Source organism: Oreochromis niloticus, linkage group LG12 (genome assembly GCF_001858045.2).
Source record: "Oreochromis niloticus isolate F11D_XX linkage group LG12, O_niloticus_UMD_NMBU, whole genome shotgun sequence".
Classification (NCBI taxonomy): Eukaryota; Metazoa; Chordata; class Actinopteri; order Cichliformes; family Cichlidae; genus Oreochromis; species Oreochromis niloticus.
Window position 1 is genome coordinate 35015100 of NC_031977.2, and position 24692 is coordinate 35039791.

The window sequence follows — 24692 nt, forward strand, 5'->3', positions numbered from 1 at the left end:
AAATCCGTCAGAGCTTATCTTTACATTTCACTTGATGTAGAGCCATTTGTTGGAGTATTTCAAGTTGCTATGCATCAATACAACCATTATATCCCAAATTTTAATAATAGGTATGCATTAAGTCCATAGTAACTACGTAAATTGCTAAAAAGTGCAAAGACTACAAAAGAAAGTAACTTTTCTAGTTACAGAAATGTCAAAGATATCCCTTAAAACTATAAATGCAAAAAAGTTGTGCAAAATAGTTTCCAACCACAGGAAATTTATTTTAAGTGTCTTCATAATTTCTGAGATAAGCTCATTTTTTAAAACTGCAGCAAAAAACAAAAATAAATATTATTGTGTACAATTTGCAAAAAAAAAGTAAAAAACTGCAAACGGCACGCAGGCTCTCCGATCAACTTTAAAGGGTTAAAGGAGGATGTGGCGGCTGTAAATCAAGAAAGGCGAGCATATCAACATTCTCAATACCAACAAAGATGTTCTGACATGCAAAATAATGTTACTAAAGCCTTAAAATAAATATGGTATAGTCCACCCCATGACCCCCTGTAGACTCACCCCTGTTTGCCTCAGGTATAACTGCAAGAGGAACTGGGATCATGTAAACATCGGGTCAGATTAAGTCATCAGTTCATAGGGTTTTATTTCACTGCATAGGTCAAATTGTGTACAGACATTAATCAAACACTGCATCTTATCATACAGCCTTAGACCACGTGTGAAATTTGAACCCAGGACATCTCATGCCCAAAGTAAGAACTAGACACAAAGAACAACGAGCCGCACAGCAAGCCATAATAGCAGTCAGAAAAGCCTTTGAAAATGGCAGACACACACATAAAGTAAGGCATCTTGTTGTATATAACTGTAAAGCTTGAGGTGCTTGCAGATAATGCACATATAAAGTATGTATTATCATACAGGCGTGTAACAAACAAAATATGAATCCAGGGCCTTTTGCACACAAAGTAAGACGCATGCACATTGCCCAACGGCCCTCTAAAGGCAGTGAAACATCTCACCCGTCCCAATTTCATATCGAAAATGCACCACTGATGGCAGGAGGAGGACAGATGTCAGTGTAATCCTGACTGAAAATAACCAGATCATGCATCAGTGACAACAGGCACATCTTTTCAGATCAGATCTTTGTTCATTTCTCACCTGCAATCCAATTTCTATTAATAGTATTTCACTTCACCTGTCTGGTGTTGGCTCCACTCCATGCACAACATGTTTGTGTAGGTGGTGCATGCACAGAGAGAGAGCTGTCAAAGGAAAAGCTGCCATGCTTTTTATTTTACAAAGTTCAGCATCAAACAAATTTCACATCATTGCTTTAAAAAATGATAATTGTATATCTTGAGCTGCTTGCATGACATTGTTAAAATAATACTTAAATATGGGGTTAATCCCATCTGGGATTTGAACCCGGGACCTCGCACACCTGAAGCAAAAAGCAGACCCCTAGAACCCTAGAGCTGCTGGCAGCAAACAAACACATGTCAGCCATGCTGTTTTCAAATATAAGGAAGAAACTTCTAGCTAACCTGTCTAAGGTAATATTAAAAATATATCTGGAGCAAAAAAAATAAATAAATTCAAACACAGTCTGCAAAATCTGGACTGTGTATCAGTGATACTGGGTAGATGTGTAACATTTTATTTTGCAAACTAAGGACATTCTCAGAGCTATAATGTGCAGCTGTAACCTTAGAAATAAGGTTTCTAAGGAGCAGCAGTGAGAGCACACTCAGCGATCAAACAACTAACTTGAATTAAAATGTTTATTTTACTGCTCTCTGTGCAAAATCAACAGACGCATGATTTTCTGCATATTCTTTATATTTACCGTTATAGATTGCCATCTTATAATGTCTCTGCAGTTGGCAGCACTCATGGGGATCATTTTGTGTGGAGGAAGAATCATATGACATTTGTGACATGCCCCTTTTTATGTGAAAGCCTACAGAGTCTGAAGCAGAAAGTCTGCTTAACAGAGAATTTGATATCTTTTATCCCCAAATGTGGTTTTAGGTTTGGTCACACCAGCTAATGCAAAAAAAGGGCTGGCTGTGTTAAACCATGTTTGTAGTACACCCCTCTGTACTCATATCTCCAAACCATAGTGTCTGTATGCACACACACTGTAGTTATTTTACAACAATAACACGGAAAGTAATAAAATGAAATAAAACTAAATAAAACACTAAACTGAATTGCAAAGTTAACAATTAAAATAAAGGGCTTTGAGATACTTGTAAAGTCTCCAAACTTATTCACAATAATTCTAATTATTACTATTTTTTACAGTCTGCAGACTGTAATATAAACTATAACATCTCATAATGTGACCTATAAACTACAAGCGACCCTGAACGACTGACGAGGCAGTGGACTTTACAGGTTTAAGCAACTGTCAGTGTGAGCAATAAAAGATAAATTAACAATTAACTCATCCTATGCAACACATCTGCATACAAGGTGAGTAACAGTTAGTAGTAGTAGTGGTGCTGAGTAACAGGGCCGACTTCCAGTGACCAAAATGGGATCTAATCTGTGCCAGAAAACAGATATTGCATGCATAGATTAAAAGGGACTCTTTCTATTGGCAGATTTATACAGACACCTGGGTGAGTCTCACCTGTCTGCACTCCTTTGCTTCTCTCCAAAGACAAATCTATGGATTATCGTGGAGAACACTAAACCCAAAATTCAATGAGTTAAAAAGCCTGATGGTTACTTATCTACCTTTATAATGTTAGCTTCTACACTAAAAAATAACTCATTATATATCTATGGTCTTACATGATTACGCTGAATAAACACGGACACACTACCCTGTGTTCATCAATAAAACTGAGGAGACATTTCATCTTAGTGGTCTGATAACCTGGAGTCAGGTATATTAGCTGGTTTTAGATTAGCTTGGAGAGTTAGCTTACCGGGTGATACTGTTGGGGCAGAAAATCAGGCTTGACGTCAATTCCTGTCAACAATTCAATTCCCGTGGCTCCGACACGATCCGCGATGTCAAATTCAGGGAGTGAAAATGTCAGCTGTGGTGGGGACGATCCATCCGGCACTGCTCAGTCGTTCACACACAGACAGGACGTTCGCTTTTTACCCCCTGGCAGCAGGAACGTGTGGAGGATGTGGTCCTTCTCGCTGTGACGTCGACAGACCGCACTGGCTTTTCCACATGGTCGTGTCTGCCACCTTGCGTTCAAAAGGTGGTACTGCACGGAAAACCGTACCCTGATTATGAGTGAGCTATATCACTTTTCATTCAAATTTATATTTATTTTAACCTGACATTAGTTTAACTAATGTTTTGTCATATTCTATTTTACTTTAGTCAGCTATATATCATTCTACATGTTATATATATGTTGTGTTTCGTGTTCTCAAGATGATCCCACACTACTTAAATTATAATTAAAAGGATCAAAAAAATGATTGTTATGGGTTGTGTTTATTGTTGAACAAAAAGTGAGGTAGTTGATTATTCAATAATGTTGAGGTCATCCTTATTGAACATTGGCTAGCCCGGTCCATGATGGATAGTGCTCCTCTGTGTGTTTTTCTATCCAAGTATGCTTTTTCTGCATTGCCAGTCTGTTTGGGATCAGTCTGTGAAAAATAAACCTTCTGCCAGTCAGACACCCTCCAAATTACATGGCATGATGGATCAAAATCCTCATAGTATTTTTCTGTGTCCATCAGTTTTGATAAGGTCTCGGCAATCACTATGAAGTGCCAAACCATCACCATGCTTCCACTGTGTTTTACAGAGGGTTGTACACATTCCCTGTCGTACCTGATTCCATTTCTTAAGAATGGCTCCTTGACAGAAGCCCTCGTGCTTCAGTGAACAGTAGATGGATCTGCTGACAGGTCAGATGAATATGTCAGGTCCTGTTTTAGGCCTTTGACTGATATTCTTTTTTTTTTCATAAGACATAAATTTCAGATAATCCTATCTACCTACTGGAGATAGGATTTTCAGGCCTGCCACATCTTTCATCCCCAACTTTTTTTTCTCAGAAAAGAAATACACCCTCGTTTCACATGCTTTGGGAGTCACTTTATTTGTGCAAAAATACTATTTTATGCCTGTCAAACTGTGTTATCTTTGTCTCTCTTTTTTAAGAGTAAACTAAATTAGAAATTGTAGGTTTTTGCAATAGACATGCCCAAAAATGCTTGTTGTATTTTATGCATAGACATAACACAGAACTTTTCATTTATTTAGGTGCCATTTTTATACTTGAATGATTCATAGATCAGTGTTAATCCCCTGAAAATGGTGATTACAGACAATGCAGCCAATTGCAAAGAAAAAATCTGATAGACCTGCAGAAACCCTGAAGAACAGCAATTCAAAACCACTTTACCAAATCATATGGAAGTCTGGCACCTTGGAAGCAAAATATTTTAAAAATGAGAAGTAATGTAATGTCTTAAACCTTTAAAAACAACCTAGCACAAATGAATTTAATATAATAAAATGAATACAGGTCATGATATAAAATATGGCAAGGCAAACAAATATGTTATTATGGTAAGAACTCCACAAAAGAAGGAGTGGATGGATTTATTTTCCAAATGTATTTGTCATTTAATTTTTGGTTTAAATTCCTAATTTCATTCTTAAATGTTCAATTAATATAGTGGAGTAAACTGTGATCACAAAAAGTAATTCAAAATAAATGTGCTGTTCCATCCCTGCAGTGTAATTCAGAGAATTTCAGGTGAATGCTATTTATGATTATATAATTAATAAACCCAGAAAGTACCCTAAAAACACGCAGATAAGCCTGACAAACACAGTGAGAAATTCTCTGCATAAAGTGCGCTACATCACTGGATGAGTGTACTTTTTTTTACTGCCCAAGCGCCTCTGATCTCATACAGTACGTCAGCATTAACAAATAAAGGGCTCGTCCGGGATTTGAACCCGGGACCTCTCGCACCCAAAGCGAGAATCATACCCCTAGACCAACGAGCCACGTTCGCTCGTGGGTCATCGTCCTTCCTGTTAGCATGAGCCAAGTTAATTGCTGGTTACATTGTTGACATATAGTGTATTCATTATTGAGCACAGTAATCGAGGTCTCGACATTTTGATGCCAGACTGCACGAGCAACCACGTCGCTCGCTCTCGTGGTTTGATTGCTTGGTGCCTGGGCTGATAGCTGACGTCACCCCATTCAGCATGAAACGCATCCGCTGATCTGAACCAACCGTTTTAAATGCATATCACTAAGCAAGGGAAAGTACCAGAGCGCAAGGCCACCTGGGGAAGGACAGCGCATGCGTGTGTAAAGTACGAGGCGAACTGTCCAATGAAATGCTAGAAAATGCTTGAAAACACATGAAATCAATGGCTGCACAGACAAATACCAAAAGACTGCAGAATGACCATCAAACGTTTAAAATAAATCAATTTTTTGTCTGAAATTTTTCACCTTTAAAAATCAGATCAGTGTATATATTTTTAAACACAACACAAAGCCCATATCCATTCGAAAGAAACTAAATTACAGGGCTACTTCTGCGCTTGCGTGACAATTAGTCGGGCGGAAGTTGCTTTGATTGCGGAAGTGTACAGATGCTGTTGTAGGCGAAGCTCACTAACAATCAGCTTTGGGACCGTAATTTGACCGTGTTTATTATCCACTTGTATGTAGTTCTGTGGGAGCTTCGGGTTCAGGTTCACGGCTCGATCAGGTAAGAAGGATGATGGCATTTCTACGGAAGTGGAGAGCTTTTTACCCGTTTATCAGAGGCTAACTTAGCGCAGGCTAACGCGACGTTTTTAAAGAGCTCGATCAGTTCAGTGACAGCGATACAGGGATCGATGGGAAAATACAGTGACACACAGGGAGTGTCGGGAAGTTTTTAAAGGAGGTGAAAGCAACCCTGAAGGTTGAAAAAGCTCGGTCATGGAGCCATGACCGAGCTGGCTAATGGTTTGGATAAAAAACCAAGTCTGACACAACATATTTGTAATTTACCCTTTTCTGTAAAGATCACACTGACTGTAAACATAAAAGTTACTGCCACTGTGGTTTTTACGTGTTACTTTCTCAAATACTCTGTCAATACATTTTCTAAGAAATTTATGTATGTCAAGCACCTTATTCGTGGTTTCATTGCAGGTTAATTTTGATATTATATAGTTATATAGAGTTAAAATACACAGTCAAATCTAATTTTTACCTACATTTGATGACTGAATGCTTCTGAAGGGGTTTATCTCAACTATAAAATTTAGTACACACGCTGCCAACCCCAGCTGTGGTTGTGTCATCTCTTCGGCCTGTTTTAGTTCTGTGAGTCTACAATAAGGGTAGATTACTTGATAATCATTTTAAAAGGTTTAAGGTTTCTCTAGGCTTTCTTGCTTAGAGGAAGAGTATTGGAGCCAAATGAAAATTAGCACCTTTTTACATACATAATATCTTTTAGCTGTTTTTATAATTAGGGTTACAGACACTTGTCCATAATGCAAATTTTGTTTACCAAAAATACCATTATGGGTAGTCACTTCCTACAGTCCTATTCTGAGTCTACAAAACAAGTTTCAATATTTTATGCAGACATCAGTGTTGTAATTGTTAATAAAGTTTAGTTTTTCTCCATGAATATCTCCTTAGTTTTATGTTCATCATCTACTTTATATGGGCAACATAAATAATTTCGACTTAACAAAGCAGTAACTAAGTATGTGTTACATAATATTACTAACTTGTTATATAGACCATATATAATATGGTATGGTAACAGCATGAACCACAAGTACCACCCCTCCTCTCCTTTTATCAGCGCCACACCTCTTGAGCTAAACTGTTAAGAAGTGGCCGCCTCTTTATACACTGTGTTTCTGTGCCTTCTAGCCAAGAAGCCATCATGGGAGAATCAATAGCAGCCATTTGACTGTTAGTCAGCATGCTGATGAAGCCTAGAGAATCTCGAGTCACACCAAATCGACCCTCCCAGCAGTTTTTTTTCCCCCTAAATATATGCAGCAGCCAGTGATTTTTAGACTGAGTTGTGGCCTTGATACTGAGGACACTGCCTCTTTGTGCTAGCGTATACGAGAGTCTGTGTTTCCTACATACTCACTGAATTAATTACCTTAAAATATACTCTATACACACATAGTTTCCAGTGATGTCATTGTGAATTCCACATAGAGTCATTTTGTTAAAAACTCCAGCTGGATATGCCTTACTTTTTTTTCAAGATTCTTTCTTGCTGTTCACTTCTAATAAAGTTTACATTTCCTTAGGACTCATGAAGGTTGTAGAGAGTTCTGAAAGGAGATGAAGCAGTGTCTGACATAAAAACTGTGAAACAAATGTGCAGCATTTTAGAGGTTTAAAGGGGGCCAACTAAATGTTCTCTTAGTTATTACTCACTCTAGTTAGCTCTATAGTTTTGTTTTTTACCTGCTTAGACTTTCCAAATCCTGTTTGAGAATGAAAGTCTGACTCTGAACTGAAGAATCAGGTCTTCTTGTTGTTTATACTTCATTTTGTTGTTTTTGGTTTGGTAGGTAAAGGTTCAGAGATGGATTACGCACACATGAAACTGAAACGAGCTGAATAGCTAGGCTAGATACTTCTAGTTTTACAAAAATAAAAACCTGCACAATTTTTTCCCTCTGTTTTAGGTACACAATGAACATTTGTAACTTAAAAAAAGGAGCAGAAATATGCTTCTTTGTTTATCTTCCAAGTAGTGAAATTAATGTGAAATTAATTTAATTTTAATTTTAGTCAAAATTCGATCTCTAATAATCTAGATGAGGGCAGCACAGTGATCTGGTGGTTAGCACCATCGCCTCACAGCAAGAAATTCCTGGTTTCAAATTCCTGCGTTCGCCTGTTCTTTCTGTGCCTGTGTGGGTTCTCTTCATGTTAACCTGACATATATGTCTCTTCTGGACTGTCGCTTCCTCCCACAGACCAAAAGACATGCATTTTCTTGCTGTGTGGTCAGAGGGCCCGGTGGCGCCAGTGTCCGGCAGCCTCGCCTCTGTCAGTGCGCCCCAGGGTGGCTGTGGCTACAACGTAGCTTGCCATCACCAGTGTGTGAATGGGTGAATGACTGGATATGTAAAGCGCTTTGGGGTCCTTAGGGACTAGAAAAGCGCTATATAAATACAGGCCATTTACCATTTATGTTAGGTTAACTGGTGATTTTGAAGTGGTCGTTGGTGGGAATGGTCTCTGTACATACATTACAATAATACAGCGTTTTTGTAACATTTATGAAGTTGTCTAATTGTTTATAAAGTGTGGCATGAGGAAAAAGGATCTATTAGCATAGCAATAATAAACTACCAGATGATATTCAAAGCATGCTTTGTTTGAGAGAACAAAGTTATATTTTAAAGAGTTTTTGGAACTTCAAACCTCTGAATGTGCGTACTACCAGGAAAAGCTTTAGTGTTTCTGTGCATGGAGTGAAACTGTGGTGCAGTTTGAATGTGGAGATGAGATCTGATCTTCATAAGAGACAAAGAAACAGAAAATGATGATTTTCCGTGAATGTTTCTGATTAGAAAGTTGTTATTTGGTGCTTATTTGGATTGTACAGTTAACTCATTAAAACTGGAGGTACCAGTTGGCTTTGATGTGTGGCATTATAGAGTCACAATGTGATAATAATTTGTACTATATGTGGTGATTATATTATATTAGAAAGATGTTTATTGTTATTATTGGGGTTTATATCAGTAAGAAATCTGGATGAACACCTGTGTTTTTGCAAATAAATCAAATTAGACGTATGCTACTTTGGTAATAAATAAAACATTTAGCTGCATATTAGCTTTAAAAATGGTAAATGTTTATATTCCAGACCAGTATCAGTTTATTTTAGCTGTGAACCATTAACTGATCAAACTTACTCCAGCAGCGTTGGTGGTGAAAGCAAAAAAAAGGTCTGAACAATGTTTAATTCTTATTTTTCCTTGGTGACTTTTTGGAAGTATAACTAGGAGGACTCTGGAGTAGCCTTTTATATGTATACGTCCATGCTACTATCAGCAATTCAGGTTCAGCCAAATTAAGAGGTTAAGTCACCAGGTGAAGTATGTTGCCTATGACACGCTGCATGTTCAAGATTCCTGAGCTAGATAAAATGATTCCACCGTGAAGCTTTGCTTTGTCTTTTAGCGCCCACTTCATTTTTGTTGCTCTGTGATACTAAGCTGTTCCTTTATTTGTCAAGTTTTTTCTTTCTTATTTAGTTATTTTAAGTAAAGTTTAGCTACAAGTTTAGCAACTTCACTGATATTACACAGTCTTTGAGTAATTGTGTTAAATTGTCTTTTTCTCAGTATTAACCAAAATAATCACGATTAGCTTTACCTCCAAGTCAGAATTCAGATTGACGGTGTGTTCAAAGGCTCTCGGATGTTTAAACCCGGCGTTATGAATGCACTGTTGAATTAAAGATTCCACTGAGTCAGCCTGTTTCTCCAGTCTTACAGGTTGAGCTGTCGTGATGGCCGATCACACTGATGTCAGCCTGCAGCCGGAGGAGCGCGTCCGCGCCCTGACCAAGAAGGGCAGCTCGGTGGAGATTAACGACGACATGCCCCCACGCCGCTACTTCCGCTCAGGCATGGAGATGATCCGCATGGCTAACATCTACACGGAGGAGGGCAACATCGAGCATGCCTTTGTCCTTTATAATAAATATATTACGTGAGTGTCTTTTCACATTTCCATCCATATTGACTGAAGCAAGCTGAAGGAGTTTACGTAAAGACCTCCCTCGAGAGTTTTCTGACCTTTACTGGTCCTGATGGTTTTTTTTCCCCTCCTAAGGCTCTTTATAGAAAAACTTCCCAAACATCGGGATTACAAGACAGCCAACATTCCTGAGAAAAAGGACACACTAAAGGTGCTCATACAGTTTTATTTTGTTTGTTTATTTGCACTACTAATTGTTTTCAAGGAAAGTTTGACACTTATTTCATTCTGATTAATCTACAGAAACTGAAGGACGTTGCGTTTCCTCAGGCTGAGATTCTCAAAAAAGCTCTACTGAAAAGATTTGAACAGGAATATGCTCAATATCTTGTCAAAAAGGTGAGCTGAAACACTCTTTTGTGAATTTACACCCTTGCATCACGTTGCTACATTAAGTCACACTGGAAAGGTTTAAGAGATTAGAAGTAATTAAATAAAATCCAATTTACATTTAAAGTCCATAAGCAGGTGAATCATTAACAAGTCCCACAGTAACCTCATATCACAGTTCATTAATATGCACCTGAACTGACCTTGAATAGTCAATCAGTAGCAGTTCATGTGCCACACAAACTGCTCTAAAGCAAACTTGTTTCATCAACAAGAAGATCAATACATTTAATCTCACTGTTTAAAAAAAGAGCCAAAAGAGAGAAACTGCAGCTGAAACTAAGCTAGTATGTGATGTGTTTGCTACATGCTCAGAAAGAGGAGGAGGAGGCGTTGGCGCGGGAGCAGTCCAAGCAGCGAGCGCTGGACGCAGAGCGGGAACGTGTGGCTGAGATGCAACGGCGGCAGCGGGAGCAGGAGCAGTTCAGTGCCTTTGAGGAGATGATCCGCCGCCAGGAGTTGGAGAAGGAGCGCCAACGAGTGCTTCTGGAGTTTGCTGCTCCGGCTGAGCCTTCCTCTGACACACCCCTCATCCCGGGCATCCAGGGCCCACCGTTAGTTTCCCCTACCTTTCCTCAGATCCCAGGAGAACTGTCCAACCACCAACATAACCGCCCTCCCACATCCATCGGCACACCCACCACCGGCCCGCCCAGCTTCGACCGCTCACTCAAGCCCGGGTCTCTGGTCAGCCCGGGGAATAACAGTGAGTTCATTCTTTTGTGTCACGGTGGGCAGGCCTTCACAGGATTTAAAGTGCTGCCCTGCTCCTGGGTGAAAGTATTTATTCCTCTGAGCTGATTTCTTTCCCCCCTTGACCTACTTAATTTAGTTTGTTTGCACCATGACTTGTTTCAGAATCTCACAAGAGTCTAACTTTCCCATTCAGCTTTTGTGTATGATCTCTGCAGATACAATGGTGGATGCCCTTCGGCAGTTGGCTGTTCCCGCTGAGTTGTGCCGGAGCTTTCTGAGGTTGGCTGAGGCCAACACAAGCAGAGCTGTAGAAACTTGTGGCATCCTATGTGGCAAACTGGTAAGAAGCTGGAACAGTGTGGCCGTGTTGGAGCGATAGTACTGAAGTAGAAAAATGACTTTAAATAAATGCTTTTATCCAGCCCTTGAACCCAGAGGTGCTCAATGTTAGTGTTAATAATTCTGAGGCTGTGAACGTTTTATGAATGTGGATTTTAAATGAAACTTAGACAACAGTTGATGTCCCTCCAAAGAGGTTTAGAAGATAATTTGACACTTGTCTCATTGCTCTTTGGCTGCTCTGCCCATTGTTTACGTTATATCATTTCCTGGTGGGGTTAACTTCAAGCTCTTTCCACTTTTTTATGAGCATGACTGAGCGGTTTTGCTAGCAGCTGCTCAGTGTTAATTTCGTGCAGGCAGTGCCCTTGGGTGGCACTTTGGCAGACAGCGGGACATGCATAATTTAAAGGAGTGTAAAAGCAAGACGCTTTTTGTGTTTGGTCCAGACCAGAAATGCGTTTACTGTGACCCACGTCATCGTACCAAAGCAGTGCGGCGGACCGGACTATTGTGACACGGAAAACGAAGAGGAACTCTTCCTCATACAGGACCAGTATGATCTCATCACGCTCGGCTGGATACATGTGAGTAAAAGATGGGCAGGTTGGGGTCAGTGCTGACGAATAATCAGAGTCACCCACACCAATCAGCTTAGCTTATAAACTTTATTCAAAGAATAGATTCAAACATTACTCACAGAAATTTTAAAACATGTCAGAAGAGAAAAATATAAATGCGTCTAAATTATAGGAGTAAAATCATGCATAGATGATAAATAAGACGATAACCAGAAGTTAAAGACATCAACAAAGCCATTCTGTAAAATGTCTTAAAAAGGTCACTGATTCATAGTGAGGTAATCCTCTGTGTCTGATTTCACACTAAAATAGATTTTTTTTTAATCTTTTTTTAATGCTCCTATGATGAAATTTCATTGGGGAGACTGCTTGTTGATTTATGAAATAGTTATTAGGAATATTATAAAAAAGTTTTTTAGATATTTATGGCAGGTTGTTAAACATCATTGGGGGTGTTCATGTACTTACACAAAACAAGTGGTTTTGATACAACTTCATAAAAGTTAATATATGATACTGTTACTTAAATATTAACTTTTTACCAGGCTTCGTAACAACGGCGCATGAGTTATTATATAAAATCATAGACTGTGTATGAAACTTAACCAGCTGATGATTGGTTGCTCATGGATGTTCCAGCTGCTTAAAGGAAAAATTCCTCATGTGTTCACAAGGGCTAAGGGGAAAAAGTATCGCAATATTTTGTGTGGTGATGTTGTATTAATACAACGGCACCAAATATCAGCATTGTATTAAATAAATTAAAATACTCTACAAATAAAAGCGCTCACCTCATACTGAGATTCTTCCTAACTCAGAGCAAACCAATGGCTTAGTCACACGAGTAAAAATATAACTGCAACCTCATTGCATCTACAAAAACAGGTCAACTGATAGGAAGCAACCTTTCTGAAAATAGCGACAAGAACAGGAAGAAGCAACGCTCAGATATGAAGCTAAAGTTGAGGACTGTTTATTGGAGGATGTCAAAAACTGCCTAAACAGAGGCATTAGAAACCACCCATCACATTCTTCAGTAATGAATCGTACTTTAATGCTGCTTAACTGTGTGGAACCTCGTATCAACCAAAGTGCTGAGTAGGCACTAAAACCTGCCACCAAATGTAAAAGTATTCACTGTTCACTGATTGGTTTTGAATTTGTATTTGTTCAGGTGTATAGTTAAACTTTTTTTAGACATTCTGACTTCAGACCTGCATAAACTACAGTTTGGCTCACAAGTATAAGTCCTCATGGTTACCGCTGGTCCTGTCCTGCTGTGTAATGTGCACTGACGGTCTGCCCTCTGTTTCCCAGACTCACCCCACACAGACAGCCTTCCTGTCCAGCGTCGACCTCCACACACACTGCTCCTACCAGATCATGCTGCCGGAGGCCATCGCTATAGTCTGCTCGCCTAAGTTCAACGAGTGAGTGGGAGAACTCAGTGTCCTGTTTTTACAAACTACAGGATATTTTTTGTCTTTTTCTGTGATCTAACCGTGTGTGATTGTGTGTTTGTGTGTGTTTCAGAATTGGCTACTTCAGATTGACAGATCGGGGAACAGATGAGATTTCCACATGTAAACAGAAAGGGTTTCATCCTCACAGCAAAGAGCCACCTCTATTTACAGTAAGTATATTTGTGCTGTGAAGTCATAGATGCAGTGTTGTCACAAATGGTAGGAATTTGTATCGCTAAAGAAAATGATGAAAATTCTGGAGTTATATAGATGATTTAGGATTGTAGAAACAAATTTAACTGTAAGTGGCACAAAAGAAAAACAAGCTCTTATTTTGAAAATCTAGCACTAAAGCATCCTATAATTAACTGGTGGCTTTTATTTAGAAGATCTTGCATATTTCTGTGCATCTAGAATTATTTTCTATAACTCCTATAACTGGAGTTAGATTTTATTTTGAAAACCTCAAAGCGTTTAAACAGGATGATAACTTCCAATAACTAATTGGAGTCTTTTATTTTTCGAAGGACGTCAGAAAATAGTTTTAGATTGTTAATAATGATGTAAAAATAATCTCATTTTGACAGACTGAATGACTGAGCCTCACCACTTATTTTACTTGCCTCTAACCAGCCAGTTATAACAAGGAAAAGCATTGGCCTCATACCAAACGACTATAAAAGTGATTTCAGTGTCTCAGTAAAACCTCAACGGTCTTACTAAAGCTGTAGTGGGATTGCATCATCATCATCTACTGTTTGGTGGTCAGGAAACTGAGTCTTTTTCCTGTCTTGGCGTTCCAATGAAGTCAGCCATGTTTAACATTATTTGAAGTTTTCAAAGTCTGCGCTCTCTCCATGCCGTGCCCACATTCTGCCAGATCTTTCTTTTTTTATTTTTTAAAGCTCTTTTGTCTTTATTTAGAACAAACTACTCCACTCAAAACTGCAGGTGTGGCCAAAAGCTCCTTCCTTGTTTCTGCTCCAGTTTTTCTGCTTGTAAATTTCCACCATGTGCATGATGGGAAATAACCTCAGAAGGAATCCAACTGTAGTCTTGCAAAAAGTAAACATGTTTGTAACATATGACTAAAAACTCTGACGTGTCGTTTTTTTTTAAAGTGTCAGGATTGTATGGAGGTAGATGCAACACTCCAGAATAAAGATCTGTTTAGAAATAAATGTCCCACATTTGTTTCCTGCAGAGTATAGTTTATCTCCCCTACAGATAAATGTACTGGGCACAGTTTTCTGTGGAAAGTCGTATATGATTTTTGGGACGGGCAAGGCTTACTGCCAAAAAAGTGCCGACGATGTAAAGTGATGAAGTGATGACCAAGGGTTTAGTATAGCTTTTTCTTTCTTCCTTTAATTAGATATTTGGGTCACTTTTAAAAGGTCAGTTAACCCAGAGAGTACTCAAATCTACTTAATAGGAGGCGTTTTCTTATATTTACTCCAATCTCAGTCAGATTAAAGGTTCATACAGAAAAATAAAACAGATTTATTTTCATGTCATCTTAAATAGATTTGATTATTACTTTTTCAATAAAATAACTTAAACGTTTTAATAGTTCACACATTTCTCTAACATGTGAAAAATCCCAGATTCCAAACAAGAAAGAGGCACAAATCCAGCCTCAGGGAGTCACAAGCTTAGTGTCCTCACAAAGGCCGTCCCAAAGGCGGATAGTTGGGAGGGTTGCATCAGGAAGGCCATCCGGTTTTAAATCTGTACTAATCTGTGGGCTCGATAACGTTCATCAGATCAAACTACCTAAATCTTCCTGAGAATTGATTTTATTTATTTATTTCATCAGTAATGAGAGCCTCATCACTGAGCCTGTGCATAAAAACTGCATGTATATATAATCTGTTTTAAAAAAAAAACAAAAGCTTGAGAAATCTTATTATTTTTGTCCCAAAATAAATTTTTAAAAGGATTTTTCCACAAGTTATTTGTGTGCAAACGTGTGATATTACAGCTTTATGAATGGCTCACTGTCCACATCTTTGGCCAACAGCATGCTAATTAATGTTAAGAGAGCGTAAGCCAAGAAATAAATATTTCAAAAGTACTCTTACGTCCATCTTTGCTATGATCACAAGGAGACGTATATCTGCCGCCACATGAAACGTCTGCTGTGATTCTCAGTCCAGCTCTTATTTGGCTCTGTTTGGGGGGTGGGGTGGGGGGGTACTGTACTCTTCTTGGGTGTCTGATGTATTATTTCAGTCTTTTGAGCTAAGTGGCTAACTGAGTGAGCATGTAACTGAAATGTGTTTCTCCTTTTTCAGCACGCCGGACATGTCACCATCACTGATGGCACCGTGTCCATGATGGATTTGCGGTGATCTCGTTCCTTTTTTTCCACCAAAACACTCACAGACTGTTTTATCAAGCTGGGGAAAAAAACACTCATTTTTATTTTCAGGGTGGTTCTGAGCAGATGCTGGCCACGAGTTTACCATAATTATGGACCTCGGTTGTTCTCAAAGAGAACAACGCTGCAAATGTTTTTCTTTTTATTATGTTTTTTTGTTCTGTTAAGAAGATAATCCACTTGTTGCACTTTCCAAACAAGCAACTGCGATCCAGCTAAAGGACTGGCTCTTGGGGCCCTTTGTTTCTGTCAGTGTGTGGTGTACTTCTTTCCTTTTGTCATTAATAAAAATGTTTGTTCATCAGTGAGAGACACATGTCTGGTAACCCAAACCTTTCTTGCACCATCGTCACATTTTGGTTTCTCCTGAAGGATAAAGTGCCAAGGATGATTACATAAACTTGTTTTTGAGTTTTTCAGTGTGCAACATGAAGTCCAGTGTGAAGTTTTTAATTTATTCTTTGTTCTTTTAAATGAGTGATGAGAGAAGTGAAAGCAAGTTGTAACTCAGGTATGCAGGCAGTGCTTGTGTTGCTGCGCTGTATTCTATTTTTATACCCCATCACTCCAGATCATCCTCTACCGTTAAATGTTTCTGTGTGAAGTTTTAAAATGTCCTTATTGTTTCTTGGATAAAGGGTTGGTAGATCTTTATCATGTGTTCACGCTTCAGAGGACAAGTGTGCAATCTGAATGTACCTGAATGCTCCACATTACAACATATTTCTAACCACCAGGCCCTGGATCATGCCCCTGTAACCAGTTTTTTTTCTTTTTTTGCTCCCTTCTCTTGTTAGAAGAAGTCAAAGATTAGCCATAATTACGAATTAATTGCCAAGAAAAGAATAAACTTGTAGATGAATTTATCCTGTATTGTCTTGTTATGTTTGTAGAAATGTTTGAGAAATAATGTCAGAAATAAGAGATACAGCTACACAGATTGGAAGAGGAAAAAGAAGCTGGAGACAAATATGTGTCCAAAGCTCGGACAGGACGGGACTTTCCTGGACGATTCAACGGATTCGTGATGAAGAAAATTGATCATTTCACATAAGTGAGCCTGTAGTTTGCGAAAACGCAGGCAGTTTGGTAAGTTCAATGATATGACGCGTTCATATCAGAGAAGAACACAAAATAGTGGATCAAAATCAAGCAGACCCATGAGGAACGAATAATATGCTTTCCAAAAGTATACAGGGCACGCGCAGGCTTTACGTATGCTGTTTTTTCTGGAAACACACTGTTGGACAAATTAGGCAGCTGAAGGAAAATTTGTTGTGTTTTTTATGTAAACATAAACGATCTACTGGCAAACAGTTACAGTGTGCATGGACGCGACCCCATCTCTGACACAGGCAGCGGAAGTTAGTACCAACTTGTCAGCCTGTTAAAGATATTTATTAAAATATTTTGTTTTTGTGACCCCGTTTCTCTGGCTTATGGCAGCTTGAATGCGCTCAAATGGATAAGCAGAGGAAAATGGATTGGTGTTTTTATTTTGTATGACTATGATTTATCACAAAACTTATGAGCAACCTGTTTTGTGTAACATTTCAAGTGCTTTTAAGAGCCCCAAGTAGATGCTCTCTCTGCTCAACCATAAATTCTGCTAAGTTTGCTTGCAGTCCCCAAAAGTAAAATAGATGAACTGCAGGCTCACAGAGTGAATGAGAAAACAGTTTTTCAACTGTGACATAAAACAAAACAAAAAAAATTGTTGATTTAAAAAGTACAGTATGGTACAGTATGTCTGAGGGAACTCCAAATTAGTCTGTGGTTGTCACTCTTTCATCTTATTTCAATGATGGTAAAAAACCCCACAAACAAACACTGTTTTTACATATTCCATAAAAATCATACAACGTATCTCGACAGAGAGTCACAATACTCTATTTCTGACCGAACTGCATGATTTTGTATAGCCCCTTATTTATTTGTTTTGTTTTTTCAGTAAAACTTTCTTCAATGCTTAAAATGTTTTTACCGGATTGTCGATAGGGGGCAGCAGAGTGCAGTTCTTACATATGGTGTACATTTAATCACGACGAAGACAGAGAAAGTAAACAGGAAGATAGGAAAGGCACACAGTCGTTATTGCGTGTCTTAATATTTTATTTTGTGACTGAGGATATTTGTTCAGACCTGTAAAATCAGTCAAAATGGGGAAGCGACAGCACCAGAAAGACAAAATGTAAGCGTAACCGTCAAGCAGCTCTGAAACGGGCTTGTTTGGCCACCGTTAGCGCTTAAGAAGCTAGTAGCAAGCTAACCCACATTAGCGTATTGAGTGTGGCGTTACTAACAGTTTAAAGTGTTATAATTAAAGTTGTATCGTTGCCTTTGTTTTCTCACCTGTGTTTTGTTTATTCCTTACAGGTACATCACATGTACAGAGTACACGAACTTTTATGGAGGAAAACGAGCAGGTGAGTTTTCAGACTAACCGGTTAAAACCAGCGTCTGTGGAGACATCGTTTATGTTATGTTATTTATTTATTTATTTTTGGCTTTTATATAAGTTGTAGTTTTTGCAGCGTGCTACCTCACTAAGCTTTAATACAGGTAACAACGTGTTCAGAAGGGAAGTCAACATTATGCTGTTTTTGAGGCTTTAGTTTGTTTAGCTGCTTGAATTTATGTTTCTGAGTTAATATTTTTGTATCAGTGAGTCATATTTAATAGCACATATTAACAATATCTATAGTTAATCGTTAGAAGTAATGTTATAAATGCACTAGGTCGGGGGTTTCTCAGTGTTTTGTAGTCCTTAAAAATGAAACTGATTTTTACTTGTCTTACATTTTGTTTGTGTATTTACTTTACAGAAATCCCACAAGCAAACTTCAGACGGCTTCCCTTCGACCACTGCAGGTAACAAGAGACTTGTTTATTATGAGAAGAGGCACCTAAGAAAAAGGCGGAAGAGTAATGTCATAGAGGAAAAGAAAAGGTTTACAATATGGTAGTGAGGCCTGCTATGGTGTGTAGTTTGGAGATTGTGGCACTGACAAAAAGAGAGAAAGCAAAGCTAGATGCTAGACTGTTTTCACTGGGCGTGAGCAGGATGGACAGGATTAGAAATGAACACATCAGGTTAAGTGATTTGGAGACAAAGTTAGAGAGGTGAGGCTGAGATGGAGATGATGTTAAAGAAGGAGCTGTCAGGGAGAAGGGAAAGAGGAAGCCCATAGAGAAGTTTTCTTTATGTAGTAGAGAAGGACATGCTTAGAGTTGGTGTGACAGAGCAGGATGATAGAGAGAGGGTAAGATGGAGTCAGATGATCATTGTGGAGACCCCTAAAGGGAGCAGCTGAAAGAAGAACATGATGATGACGAAGAAGAGGAGGAACTTTGCCGGCCAACCCATTACACCTTTAGAAGACAGTTGATGATATTTAGATCATGTTTTTGTTGGTAAATCTGCATCTGAACATGATTTTGTTCAATAGCTGTAAACGATTGAGTATTTGTCGTACTGTTTGGGGATCCAGCCTGGCGCCTGAATGGCTTTGTAAAGTGTGAAAACTGCAGTGAAGTCACTGACATCTCAAATTCTTCTCTGCCACACCTGGTGAGGTGATGTCAGAAAAATTGCAGTGTCTAGAAAGTTAGAACTAGTTCTAGATTTCTGCAAATTATCATAAAGAGCAAAGTAAATAATTATAGTTATTTTTTTAAAGACATTCCCGGCTGTTTATCTGTTTTGCAAATGCATTGTTCATTAAATGTAAACCTGTACTTCTTATAATATTAAAAGAAGGATATTTTATTATGCACTTGTTTGGTCCACTTGGGAACAAATTGTTCTCTTAGTACTGGCAGGTGACTTACTAGGAAGGGAAGGAAAATTGAACTAATTTTAAAACCCATGTATAGAATCAAACCCTGCTGTGTTTAAAAACTCCTTTTGCTTGTTTGTTTTTTTTTTGAAAGTACGTCATAGCTTTGTTCCCATAAGTTCATACTGACAGAGTATGAACAGTTCCCCTGACAAACATCTGGGAATGTTTCAACTCAAACTCCCTTCTCCATCTCAACATTTGCATGAGTCACTTACTTGTTTTTTTGTTGTTGTTGTTGGTATTTTTAAACCTTATTTGATTAGTATTTATTTTTTATTTCCATTTTACTGTTTGGATTTTTATTTATCATTACATCATTTTTATTTTATTCACTGATGCTTTTATATTGGTGGATATTGTACTTTTCAGCATATTTTATCTAACCTTACTTTTTAAACATGTTTTAAGTGAATTGAATTTTTCCTAATTTAATTTGAATTTCTTATTATAATATGTTATTTGCTTTCCTTTGTTATCTCTTGTTATGTCTTTTTATTGGTTTGTTGTCATCTGTGAATAATTTTGAGCTGTGCTGACCTGCAAGATGCTATACAGATGAACTTTGGTTAACTGATGAGCTGAAGTGAGTTTGACACTCCTGCTGTGACATATTTCAGCTTGTCCCTTCAGCCGTTTGAGTATCCTGTCTGCACTGAGGAGGGAGTTGTCTTCGACCTGCTGTGAGTAAATTATGTCTGATGGCTTTAAGTGTTCACATAACACCCACAGTAGCCGGGCAGATCTTGGAAGAAGCTCTGAGTGTGTACTGTGAGGCAACATTCATGGACGGTTTTCAGTGTATTTAACCCCGGCTGGATTAGAACATATGCTGAACACATAACCTCCTCCTGAGGAGTTTTGGTTTAAAATCATCCAGATGTGCCACAAATTTAGTGATTCTTTTCCTGATGACATGGTCTAAGCATGATAAATTATATAGTCTATGCTGAAGGAATACATATTATATATGCAGTTTCATCGGCTGTATCTTATTTCTGCCACTTGATGAAGCTGTACAGAAAGTTACAGAAGCGCAAACTTTATGGGTTGCGTTTCATTCATTAAGTTGTTGCAGTAAAAATATGTTTTTATGCTTGGTCCTGATTTGCTTCCAACTCTGTTTCTGGGTTATACCAAGCCAGCTAACACAAAGGAAGCTTGGATATGTCACACTTGCCTTAATTCTGTTAAAAACCCCCCATAAAATATCAGTTTTGTTTCAGTTTTGGCTTATAAAGGTGATTTTTCTTTTTTTCTTTTTTTTGATGATTTATCTGGTGTGTGACTTGACATCTCACTATACATAAATAATTTTGCACAACATAATGTATCTTACATATTTTTGCATGTCGTTGCTTGCTTTTAGCATAATCTAAAAGATCATTTACTGTGTGCCTCCTGTTTTTAGGAGCATTGTTCCGTGGATTAAGAAGTATGGTACAAACCCGATCTCTGGAGAGGTGAGGAGACAACGTTTCTTTCATGGTGTAACTGCTCCATAAGCTGCTCTCATTTACAAAAATTGTGGTTTTAATCATCCAACGCAAAAAGAAATAAACACAATTTTCTATATAAACATGACCTTAAATATTAGCCGAGCAAGCAATTTATAAAAAGTGGAGGTAGAATTCAAGTATACAAGATGGACATAGCCAATGTGATGTTGTTCCATTTAGGGCTTAGGGTTGGTTTAGCTTGACCTTAAGCTTTTTATGAATTTTAAATTCAGGAGAATATCCAGTTTTTATCTTGACCCTGCATGGCAAACATGTTATTTATCGCCGTAGCAGTTCTGTTTCTTTGTCAGTGTCTTACTCACAATGATAAGAATAACATTGAAGGTAAGGCTGTGTATAACATGTTATTATTATCTTTATAACCAGTTCAACTCTGCTTTTATTATAAGTAGGAGAAAGATGCTGCTCACAAATACAGTGTTAATACCAGACATTTTGTTTAAAGTTAATAAGTCTACTTATCAGTGATGTGTATATACAGCACATCTGTACCCCCAAAAGTTGATTCTGTTCATCTGGACGTTTTCAGTGGGAGAAACGTTTCGTCACTCATCCAAGTGACTTCTTCAGTCTCAGCTGACTGCAGGTTTCCCCAACCTTATAAACAGTACATTTGCGCAATGACTGAAACCAGCCCACTGAAGGAACAATAGGCTTGGAGGTCATTAATATGCAAATTCTCATGACCATTGATCAACAACCGCTGATCAAAGACCATGAGTACCATTCACAGAGAGTTTCTCCCACTGAAAAACTATGGCCAGATGAACAGAATCAACTTTTGAGGATTTACTTACCTGGATGATTGAGCACGCATCAAAAAGCACATCTGTACAATTTCCCCCATGTCACAGCTGGAAACTGATCTCTGTAAGATGATCCATTTGTCGTTGTATTTGTAGCGCAAGCATTGTTGTACAGTTTGAGAAGCAAATTTTTTCTTTTCTTCCACAGAAACTGGAAGCAAAGTCCCTCATTAAACTTAACTTTGCCAAGAACAATGATGGTAAATATGCTTATGCTTTGATACACCTCAGGCACAACAAAATGCATCTAGACGAAATTTAATACTGTCATTAGCCTGGTTTGCCAGGTCATAGTCACTGAAAACATGCAGGTTTTAGTTTTCTTTTAAATCCACGGTTTTCTTACTGCTTTGCTTTGTGTGAGGGGAACCTTAAAAAAGAAAGCTTGACTTAAAAGGGGTTGGAGGAATAAGAACCCAAAAAAGCAAGTGAGGGGAGAAGATGTGATATAATTCAGCAGAGGATTGCATGAGGTACTCGTTGACTTCTTGAGTGGATTCAGCCCCTGGCAGCAGATTGGACTCTGCTGCTCAGCCTGCTGCTCTCTCACTTTTTTTTTCTTTGCTTCATTTCGTTCCAGGAAAGTATCACTGCCCTGTTCTGTACAACGTCTTCACAAATAATTCTCACATTGTTGCCAACAAGGTCAGCGGGAATGTGTTTTCTTATGAGGTCAGTGAACTCGCGCTCTTACTTCATTGATCCTCACGATGATGCTTTTCAGACAGAAATCGATGTCTAAAATTACGCACACGGAGAAAAAGATGATATTGATTTTGGTCTTGGTGTGGTACAGTGCAGATGCTCAGCCCACATGGTCTTACAAGATGCTGCCTTACATCACACAGAATTAGCTGTGTGCAAAAAATCTCTCTCCAAACAAAAAACAGTGTTCTTCTGTTTATTTTTACAGATGAATTCCACAAAGTGTTGTTCATTCAGTTGTAGCGATAGTAAGCTTGTGTTAAACTTAAAGGAAACATACATATAATTTAATTTTACCTGCTGTCCAAGTTTGTTTTCCTTATGACCAACAGAGGCTTCTCTTTCTAATATTTCTGTTTTCATGCAGGCAGTTGAGCAGTTAAACATTAAGACCAAAAGTTTTAATGATCTGCTCACAGATGAACCCTTCACAAGAAAAGATATCATAACTCTTCAGGTGAGAGTTGTTTTTTTTTTAACAATTTTTATCCACCTACACAATGAAAGAGTACTTTTATTTGAGGAATAGAGACTTTGTTTTCTCTTCTTAGGACCCCACAAACCTGGATAAGTTCAACGTCTCCAACTTTTTCCATGTTAAGAACGACCTGAAAGTGTTGGACCCAGGTGAGCTATCTGTATTTTTCTGGTGATGGGTAATTCTCGCATTATATAAATGTGCCATGGTAAAATCATCATTTTCTCTTGCTCTTTCTGGCATGCTTCAGATGAGGAAAAGGCTAAGCAGGACCCAGCATACCATCTGAAGAGCACCAATCTGGAGACGAGGGAGACTTTAGCGGAGCTTTATAAAGAATACAAAGGGGATGAACTTCTGGCTTCCACCATGAAAGAGCCACAGGCCAAGAAGACGGACAAATTAAATGCTGTAAGAAAACCCTCCCCACTGTGATCCTTTAAGCCACTTTATAGCTCCTGGTTTCATTATTGCAAGGCTCCATGCGCAGCAATTCCTTTGTGACCATAGAATAGAGCAGAAGAGCCCTTTATTGTCATTCTGCATGTACAAGGAAACTATGGGTGCTCCACAACAACTGTGCAGGAGTAAACTATAAATAATAAGACAGCAGAATAAATAACAGACAGGAGAAAAATGTACACTCAAGAGGAAGGAATACAAACTAGAGAAGGGGACACATTGGAGGACAAAGTGATTGGAGGCAGTGCAAAGGACTTGGTCTGAGTGTAGAGTCCGTGTGTGAGTGGCCTGAGTGATGAGGGTTATTCAGACCATGGCTCAGATTGGTGAGGTGGTGGGTACAAGGGGTCACCTGTGTTGGCCCTAGTTTTCCTGAGACAGGAGGATCTGACGGTGGTCTCCAGGGGTGGCAGTGGGCAGCCAATGATTTTTTGTGAGGGGTTAATTGCCCTCTGTTGGCCTTCCTGTTCTCAGTCGTGACCCCTGCGTACCAAACACCCAGGTAGGAGGAGCACACGCTCTCCACTGAGGAGAGGTAGAAGGCCAGCAGCAGCTTCTGGTCCAGGTTAGTCTTCCTCAGGACACGGAGGAAGTACAGCTGCTGCTGGGCCTTCTTTACTAGGGCGATGGTGTTGTAGGTCCTGGTGAGACCAGTGGACATGTAGATGCCCAAACACCTGAAGGTAGAGTCAGATTCCACCCGTTCTCCATTTATAATGCAGACTAGAACCCAACCACTATGGGATTTTTTTAAAACTGATGCCAATATTTAGTGATTTAAAAATCTGATATGTTTTCTTTCACATGCAGAAAACATAAACAGAGTTCCCTGACACATGTGTAGTCATTTATTTACTTGTTTACGTTCTGTTTGACTCCTGTTGACTCCCATCAGGGGGAACCGGAGTTCCCCCTGATGGACAAAAACATCAACCCTTCAAGATGGCTGAAGGGTGTTTCTCTCATCTCTTTTTTAAATGCAGACAGCAGTTTATCTGGAATATTTAATACCAGTTGATATATTGGTCAGTCTCTAATTCAACCCCTACACCTTTTGGGTGGGATTAGACAACTCTTCTGCTTCTGTTATCTGTAGCTGTCTGTGTCCACAGCAGAGTTTAATCGCTAAGTTAAGGTGATGTAGAGTCAAATGCCTGAAAAACCAACTTGCTAGAAGTGACTTTAGTTAATAAGATTAGATAATATATTTGGACAGCAGTCTCAGAGTAAGAGGGTCTTGGGTTCTTGGATGTT

The 24692-nt window shown here is 38.7% G+C and overlaps 3 protein-coding genes and 1 non-coding gene across 7 annotated transcripts in view; 2 read left to right on the forward strand and 2 right to left on the reverse strand.

The window, feature by feature from the left end:
• The window catches only part of slc39a14 (solute carrier family 39 member 14), a 31769-nt gene extending 28591 nt beyond the window's left edge, over nt 1-3178 (reverse strand). For all 4 annotated transcript variants that reach the window (XM_019365570.1, XM_005451527.2, XM_013270885.1 and 1 more), the window contains exon 1: nt 2949-3178. The gene's annotated coding sequence lies outside the window, so the exon portion shown is untranslated. The remainder of the gene's footprint in view (nt 1-2948) is intronic.
• A 1764-nt stretch (nt 3179-4942) lies between these two features.
• trnap-ugg (transfer RNA proline (anticodon UGG)) lies at nt 4943-5014 on the reverse strand. Its single transcript has one exon. It is a non-coding gene; the product is annotated as a tRNA-Pro (tRNA).
• A 572-nt stretch (nt 5015-5586) lies between these two features.
• On the forward strand, nt 5587-16494 carry LOC100700731 (STAM-binding protein-like A). The gene is made up of 10 exons (XM_003444471.4): nt 5587-5736; nt 9504-9728; nt 9852-9927; nt 10020-10115; nt 10482-10872; nt 11078-11202; nt 11651-11788; nt 13100-13212; nt 13316-13415; nt 15543-16494. The coding sequence occupies exons 2-10, from the start codon at nt 9526-9528 to the stop codon at nt 15597-15599; spliced, it is 1299 nt and encodes a 432-aa protein (XP_003444519.1). The 5' UTR covers nt 5587-5736; nt 9504-9525; the 3' UTR covers nt 15600-16494.
• A 1149-nt stretch (nt 16495-17643) lies between these two features.
• Nucleotides 17644-24692, forward strand: part of ppil2 (peptidylprolyl isomerase (cyclophilin)-like 2) — a 29980-nt gene continuing 22931 nt past the window's right edge. The window contains exons 1-10 of the mRNA XM_003444472.5: nt 17644-17819; nt 18005-18054; nt 18454-18499; nt 20088-20150; nt 20879-20930; nt 21942-21993; nt 22374-22465; nt 22866-22955; nt 23050-23125; nt 23227-23387. Of these exons, the coding sequence (XP_003444520.1) occupies nt 17788-17819; nt 18005-18054; nt 18454-18499; nt 20088-20150; nt 20879-20930; nt 21942-21993; nt 22374-22465; nt 22866-22955; nt 23050-23125; nt 23227-23387 (714 nt within the window). The 5' untranslated portion in view covers nt 17644-17787. The remainder of the gene's footprint in view (nt 17820-18004; nt 18055-18453; nt 18500-20087; nt 20151-20878; nt 20931-21941; nt 21994-22373; nt 22466-22865; nt 22956-23049; nt 23126-23226; nt 23388-24692) is intronic.